We start from the raw sequence: 8,246 nt of genomic DNA on the forward strand, positions 1-8,246 counted from the left end.
TGCCTTGCAACGCCAGAGAGCCGGGTTCGATCCCGACTAGGGGCGCTGTCTGCACGAGGTTTGTACGTTCCCCCCGTGACCGCGTGGGTTTTTCTTCGAGATCTTCAATTTCCTCCCACACTCCAAAGATGTTCAAGATTGTAGGTTAATTTGCTTGGTATAGGTGTAAATTGTCCCTAGTGTGTGTAGGATAGTGTTAGTCGGTGCGGACTCTGTGGGCCGAAGGGCCTGTTTCTGCGCTGTGTCTCTAAATTAAATTGAACTAAATACAAGATTACCACCGAGCCATTTACAGTGTATGGGTACATGAGATACATAGGTGGTTGATGCAGTGTGGTTCACACATGTGGTCCATGCAGGGAGACGGAGTGTGGCCAGAAAGTGGTGAATCTGTGGAATTCATTACCACTGGCAGTGGTGGAGGCCAAGTCTGAGGCAGTAAATAGCAGGACAGACAAAGGAGAGTCAGTGGATTTTGTTTACCTAGATATTTCAGACAGCCAGTAATCAGGGGCCACAGTTTAAGAATAAGGAGTAAGCCATTTAGAACGGAGATGAGGAAACACTTATTCTCACAGAGAGTGGTGAGTCTGTAGAATTCTCTGCCTCAGAGGGCGGTGGAGGCAGGTTCTCTGAATGCTTTCAAGAGAGAGCTGGAAAGGGCTCTTAAGGATAGCGGAGTCAGGGGATATGGGGAGAAGGCAGGAACTGGGTACTGATTGGGGATGATCAGCCGTGATCACATTGGATGGCGGTGCTGGCTCGAAGGGCCGAATGGCCTACTCCTGCACCTATTGTCTATTGTCTTGCAACAAGGTGCCGTGTGTGAGGCTGCTAAAGAAGATGAGAGCCCACGGTATCAAAGGGAAGGTACCAGCATGAATAGTAGACAAAATTGCTGGTGAAGCTCAGCGGGTACGGCAGCATCTATGGAGCGAAGGAAATGGGCAACGTTTCGGGCCGAAACCCTTCTTCAGACCCTTCAGACAGGTTTCGGCCCGAAACGTTGCCTATTTCCTTTGCTCCATAGATGCTGCTGCACCCGCTGAATTTCTCCAGCAATTTTGTCTACCTTCGATTTTCCAACATCTGCAGTTCCTTCTTGAACACTAGCATGAATAGTATTCCTTTAGTCAGAGGGTGGAATTATTTGCCACAGAAGGCTGTGGAGGCTAAGTCAATAGATATTTTTAAGGCATGGATTGACAGATTTTTGATCAGTATGGGTGTCAGGGGTTTCAAGAGAGAGTTAGATTTAGCTCTTAGGGCTAAAGGAATCTGGGGATATGGGGGATAAAGCTGGAGTGGGATACTGATTGTGGATGATCAGCCATGATCATATTGAATGGCGGTGCTGGCTCGAAGGGCCGAATGGTCTACTCCTGCACCTATTTTTCTATGTTTCTATGTGGAGAAGGCAGGAGAATGGCGTTAAGAGGTACAGATAGATCAGACACCAAGATAGATAGATCTGTTCCTATCGCTTATGAAATCAGCAGGTCGGGCAGAATCTCACTGTGAAAAGATGTAGTTACTGAGTATGTGAATTCTGATTTTATGGCGTTTTATTTTCTTGCGTAGGAAATGGAAGAATTTCTAGCAGGGGACCACGGCTTCATCGTGGTTGCTTTGGGGACGATGGTGGAGTCAATTTCCGATCGGCAGTTGATTGAGAAGATGATCAGAGCTTTCTCTCGGCTACCACAGAAGGTCATTTGGCGATTTAACAATGTCTCCTGGCCTTCTGACATCAGCCTGCCAGATAATGTGAAAATATACAACTGGCTTCCACAGAATGATTTACTGGGTAAGATGTGGTTTAGTTTAGTTTATCTTAGAGATACAGCGCGGAAACAGACCACCGAATCTGAACCGACCAGCGATCCCCGCACACCAGGCACGTGCCGTCACGGTAGGCACTGGTCCCCTCATCGTCCGGTCTCCACTGAAAGACATGGATCGGGCAGTGAATACCGTGCAGTGTCACCCAGCGCACCAAGTGAAGCCATGTCATACCCCCGGTGGCAATCGTAATTTAAGGATTTTCGGGAAGCGGCTGACATGAGCTAGGCCGGCGAGTGGCAGGTCAGAGATGTTCAGAGGGGGAGCACTGCCAGAGGTGAGTGGGCCGGCAGAAGGCGCTGAGGTGGCGGCCGGTTCTGCTGTCCAGTCCTGATGGCCGCTCGCAGCCTACCGAGCTACTTCTCTCCATGGCCACAATGCGGCGGCTCCGCGCCCGAAGCGCCGCCGCAACGGTGAGTGAGTTACTGGCATGATCCCCAACCCCCTCCTTCTCAACGCTCCTGCCCTCCCCGCAACTTTCCCCTGGCCAGACTCCCCACACGCTGTGAAAGAAACTCCTCCCAATTGGTCCCTTCAAATAGTAGTTCAATAAGATCACAACTGATTCAACTTGTCCGGGTGTACTCCCGTTTTCCCCACCATCTCTCCACCTGCCGTCACCTTCCACCCCCCACCCATTCAGTAATTCAGTATGAAAGACATCTGGAATCCTTGGGCAAATTGAATTGTTACTTTCTTTATTATAATTGTTTTGAGCCTGAGAAATTCTATGTCCCGCTAGCCTTCTTTCAAAATTTAGCAATTCAAAATGGGAGTGCGTCTTTGACGCAGGTGCGTCTTCATTGCCGGGAAATACGGTACTTTATTAAGAGATAAGGCTTTTGAAGACTTTATAAAAGTCAACTGACAGCTTACGGAGAGGAGAACAATCTGCGCATGTGCGGTTTAAGATTTTTAAATAGCCAATTGACTGCCTACCCTGAGTAATTACTCACGGCACGTGCCTGCCGCACACTAACACTATCCTACACACACGAGGGACAATTTCTACATTTACACCAAGCCAATTAACCTACAAACCTGTACGACTTTGGAGTGTGGGAGGCAACCAAAGATCTCGGAGAAAACCTACGCAGGTCACGGGGAGAACATGCAAACTCAATACAGACAAGCACTCGTAGTCAGGATTGAACCCGGGTCTCTGGCGCTGTAAAGCAGTAGCTCCACCGCGCTGCCCTCTCAAACATTTTGTGTCCTGTCTTGCCCAAATTGTCACAATTTATGTGTTGGTAGCAACAAAACAATCTTAACATTCAGGAAAACAGGGATGCTATGACAAATAATCAAAATTCAGGTTTGAAAATTGGTGTTTTGGTTAATTGATGTTTAGGGTTTAAGATTGTTATAACATATGATGAGCGTTTGACAGCACTGGGCCTGTACTCACTGGAGTTTAGAAGGATGACAATAGACAATAGGTGCAGGAGTAGGCCATTTGGCCCCTTCGAGCCAGCACCACCATTCAATGTGATCATGGCTGATCATCCCCAATCAGTACCCCGTTCCTGCCTTCTCCCCATATCCCCTGACTCCGTTATCTTTAAGAGCCCTATCTAGCTCTCTCTTGAAAGTATCCAGAGAACCTGCCTCCACCACCCTCTGAGACAGAGAATTCCACAGACTCACAACTCCCTGTGTGAAAAAGTGTTTCCTCATCTCCGTTCTAAATGGCTTACCCCTTATTCTTAAACTGTGGCCCCTGGTTCTGGACTCCCCAACATCGGGAGCATGTATCCTGCCTCTAGCGTGTCCAAACCCTTACTAATCTTAAATGTTTCAATAATATATCCTCTTATCCTTCTAAACTCCGGAGTATACAATCCCAGCCGCTCCATTCTCTCAGCATATGACAGTTCTGCCATCCCGGGAATTAACCTTGTAAACCTATGTTGCACTCCCTCAATAGTAATAGCAAAGGATGAGGGGGAACCGCATTGAAACATACAGAATAGTGAAGGGCTTGGATAGAGTGGATGTGGAGAGGATATTTGCACTAGTGGGAGAGTCTAGGACTGGAGGTCATAGCCTCAGAATTAAAGGACGTTCATTTAGGAAGGAGATGAGGAGGAATTTATTTAACCAGATGGTGGTGAGTCTGAAATTTATTGCCAAAGAACGCTGTGGAGGCAAAGTTAATGGATATTGTTAAGGAAGAGCTAGATAGATTCTTGATTAGTGCGGGTGTCAGGGGTTATGGGGAATGGGGTTAGGAGGGAGAGATAAGTCAGCGTTGATTGAATGGCAGAGTAGACTTGATAGGCTGAATGGCCTAATTTAGCTCTGATCACTTGTGATGGTATGATTGTCGATTTAACAACGTCTCCTGTGTGACACTGTGCTTTGCCTGCAGGCCAGCCACAGATCCGAGCGTTCCTTTCTCACGGTGGGATCAACAGTTTGCACCAAGCGGTGTACCACGGGGTCCCAGTGCTGGGGTTGCCGCTCTTTTATGACCAGACGGACAACGTCATCCGCCTGCAGAGCAAGGGAATGGCCCTTTATATCACCGTGGGCGAGCTGGAAGAAGAGGCTCTGGTCGCCAAGCTGACACAACTCATAACCATTCCCAGGTAACATCTTTCCCCTTAGTTTAGAGATTCAGAAACATAGAAAAATAGGTGCAGGAGTAGGCCATTCAGCCCTTCAATACAGCACCGCCATTCAATATGATCATGGCTGATCGTGTAAAATCAGTACCCCGTTTCTGCTTTTTCCCCATATCCTTTGATTCCGTTAGCCCTAGGAGCTAAATCTAACTTTCTTGAAAACATCCAGTGAATTGGCCTCCACTGCCTTCTGTGGCAGAGAATTCCACGGATTCACAACTCTCTGGGTGAAAAGTTTTTCCTCATCTCAGTTCTAAATGGCCTACCCCTTATTCTTAAAATGTGATCCCTGGTTCTGGACTTCCTCACCATCAAGAAAATGTTTCCTGCATCTAGCCTGTCCAATCCAGCGCGGAAACATGCCCTTTGGCCCACTGATTCCATGCCAACCAACGATCCCCGTACACTAGCACTATCCTACACACACTAAGCACAATTTACAATCTTTACCGAAGCCAATTAGCCTACAAACCTGTACGTCTTTGGTGTGTGGGAGGAAACCGGAGCACCTGGATAAAAACCACGCAGGCCACGGGGAGAACGTACAAACTCCACACAGACAGCACTCATAGTCAGGATCGAACCCGGGTCTCTGGTGCTGTAACGATACGATACGATAGAACTTTATTCATCCCAGGAGGGAAATTGATCAAATTAAGGCTGTAAGGCAGCAACTCTGCCACTGCACCACTGTGCCACCCTAATCAGATTTAATCAGCTAAGCATTCAGTGCTTTCATAGCTTAGCAATGAAGATAATTGACAACGAATTACTCTATGACATTGCTGATTTTTCTTTCCCTCTCAACCCTATTCTCCTGCCTTCTCCCCATAACCATCGACACCTTTACTAATCAAGAATCTGTCAATCTCCGCCTTAAAAATACACAATTACACAGCCTCCACTGCCTCTGTGGCAATGATTTCCACAGATTCACCACCCTCTGACTAAAGAAACTCCTCTTCATCTTGTTTCTCAAGGTACGTCCTTTCATTCCGAGGCTACGCCCTCTGGTCCTAGACCCTCCCACTAGTGGAAACCTCCTCTCCACATCCACTCTATCCAGGCCTTTCACTATTCGGTAGTGTAGGCGCAGTGCTGTCAAACACTCATTATAAGTTAACCTTAACATCACCGGGATCATTCTCATAAATTTCCTGGACCATCCCCAACTCCAGCACATTCTTCCTCAGATATGGGGCCCAAAACTGCTCACAATACTCCAAATGTAGTCTGACCAGTAATATATAGTATTACTCCAGGCTTCTCCATGGATTGTCACCTTGTCGTGGTGGAGAAGCTTGTGTGGACCTGAGATCCTGCGAGCAATGCCGTCTGGAGCTATGCTCCTGGTAGGGCCACCCATTGCGGTATGGTCAAGGGGGAGGTCTCTGACAAAGAGCAATCCAACCAAGATTTCACTGGTGGAACAGGCGGAGGACGATGGCTGACCTTAGTGGAGCGTCACAACGGCTTGGAAGGCGGATGAAAGCTGCAGCAGAAAAGGGTCTCCGGTCGTCTTTGACTCCATGTCACTGGATCCTGATCCAGATCTGTCAAGGACCGTGTGATGGCTGTCTGTGCACCAGTCTCCCCACGTTAAACAAAGTCATGCACAGGCGTCCTCCATATAAGGAACAGCACCCTGGAGACACCCATGGTCAGCCATGACCGAAGGGGGCCTAAGAAGGTCTGACCAGTACCTTATAAAGCCTCAGTATTAGCATTAGTTTTGGCCAACAATGGAACTAAATCATCTGCTGAAGTCTTGATAGAAAATAATGTTCTTCTTCAATTCACTATCTTTGAGAAATTAAGCCGATGGACATCTCTGGAGAAAAGGAATAGGTGACATTTCAAATTGAGACCCTTCTTCAGGCAGAGAGTCGGGGGAAAGGGGAACGAGAGATATAGATAATACTTAGGACAAATGAATGGAAAATAAGCAAAAAGCAACAATAATCAAGGAAATGTGGAGCCCACAATGGTCCATTGTTGGTTGTGTTACAGACGGTGGAACAGTAAAACTAGTGCAATGACTAGAGTGGGGCAGGGACGGAGAGAGCGAGGGGATGCAAGGGTTATCTGAAGTTAGTGAAATCAATATTCATATCACTGAGATGCCCAAATTAAATATGAGGTGCTGTTCAAGTTCCTCCAATTTACATTTGGCCTCTGTCTGACAATGGAGGAGGCCCAGGACAGAGTGGGTCTGGGAATGGGAAGGGGAGATGACTGAGAATGGGAAGGGGAGATGTCTGGTAATGGGAAGGGGAGATGAAGTGTTTAGCAACCGGGAGATTGCGTAGGCCAAGGCAGACTGAACGAGAGGCACTATGTGAATGTTGCTCTATCTTTTCAGCTTCAAGCAGAATGCCCTCAGGACAAGTAAGCAGCTAAGGTACCAACCATTCTCTGCGGCCGAACTCACCAACAGATGGATCGACTCAATACTGAAGGTCGGAAGTGGGGACCACTTAAAACCTCATTCTTACCAAATGCCCACCTATGAGCTGTATCTACTGGACGTCTGTGGCTTTGTGTTGGCAGTTGTGGTTCTGGTGTTATTCTGTGTCTACAAGATCTCCAGGAGCCTGTTATCCAAACTCTTAGAACAATTTCAGCCCCCCACAACTGAAGAAAAACAGAAGACCACATAGGAGAATGTTCCAGGCCGAAGTATATACGTGTTATAGGCACACATACATATATCTCTAATATGTTTTATTTTTATATATTTTACTAAAAGTCTGATCTTGACCACTTCCTGTTCTGTATATTGATTTTAGAAAAAACGCTGCGATTTTTGGCCATCTTACTCCGAGTCCCCCTCAGCTGCACAGGATGAGGATTTTTCCCATCGATGAAAAATAAAAGATTATTAGTGTTTTAAAAATGTTGAGATTCTCTCCCCTGAAGGCCACGCCCCTTCTGGAGGGACTATAAAACCCGGAAGTGTTGAGTGCCTCAGTCAGTCTCTGCAAGATGGGGGAGCGAGAGGGTCATGTCTCTCAGTCTGAGCTGTGAATAACACTGAACACATGTCTACTAAACTGTGAGTGGTTTTACTGACCTGTCAGTGCCCTTATTGTGGTTTGAAAATATAGTTTGGAAATGCTAAAGCTGTGTTGCCTTTGGTTTGGAAATGCTAAAGCTATGTTGCCTTTGGTTTGGAAATGCTAAAGCTGTGTTGCCTTTGGTTTGGAAATGCTAAAGCTGTGTTGCCTTTGGTTTGGAAATGCTAAAGCTGTGCTGCCTTTGGTTTGGAAATGCTAAAGCTGTGTTGCCTAATTAAAGTTGCCTTGCCTAATTAAAGTTGCCTTGCCTAATTAACGTTGCCTTGCCTAATTAACGCTGCCTTGCCTAATTAACGCTGCCTTGCCTAATTAACGCTGCCTTGCCTAATTAACGCTGCCTTGCCTAATTAACGTTGCCTTGCCTACTATATAATTAAAAGTCTAATCTTACCACTTCCGGTTTGCGCTTTATATTGATTTTAGAAAAATCAATACCACGTACGACTGCGATTTTTGGCCATCTTACTCAGAGTCCCCCTACGCTCATCAGGGGCCGAGGACTTTTCCCATCGATGAAAAATAAAACAGTTATTAGTGTTTAAAAAATGTTGAGATTCTCTCTCCTGTCAATCACGCCATGAAGGCCACGTCCCTTCTGGTGGGAGGGACTATAAAACCCAGTAGTGACAGCATGGCTCAGTCTCTGTATGATGGAGCAGGGAGAGGTCACGGCTCCCTGTCTTTAGTGGCCTTGCACCCT

General features: G+C 46.8%; 1 protein-coding gene across 1 annotated transcript in view; it reads left to right on the forward strand.

Moving 5' to 3' along the window:
* LOC116982198 (UDP-glucuronosyltransferase 3A1-like) overlaps positions 1 to 7,365 on the forward strand; it is a 43,201-nt gene extending 35,836 nt beyond the window's left edge. The window contains exons 6-8 of the mRNA XM_033035499.1: positions 1,582 to 1,807; positions 4,214 to 4,433; positions 6,832 to 7,365. Of these exons, the coding sequence (XP_032891390.1) occupies positions 1,582 to 1,807; positions 4,214 to 4,433; positions 6,832 to 7,129 (744 nt within the window). The 3' untranslated portion in view covers positions 7,130 to 7,365. The remainder of the gene's footprint in view (positions 1 to 1,581; positions 1,808 to 4,213; positions 4,434 to 6,831) is intronic.
* The last annotated feature ends 881 nt before the right edge of the window (positions 7,366 to 8,246 follow it).

The sequence above is a fragment of the Amblyraja radiata genome, chromosome 1 (assembly GCF_010909765.2).
Source record: "Amblyraja radiata isolate CabotCenter1 chromosome 1, sAmbRad1.1.pri, whole genome shotgun sequence".
In the NCBI taxonomy this organism is placed as follows: Eukaryota; Metazoa; Chordata; class Chondrichthyes; order Rajiformes; family Rajidae; genus Amblyraja; species Amblyraja radiata.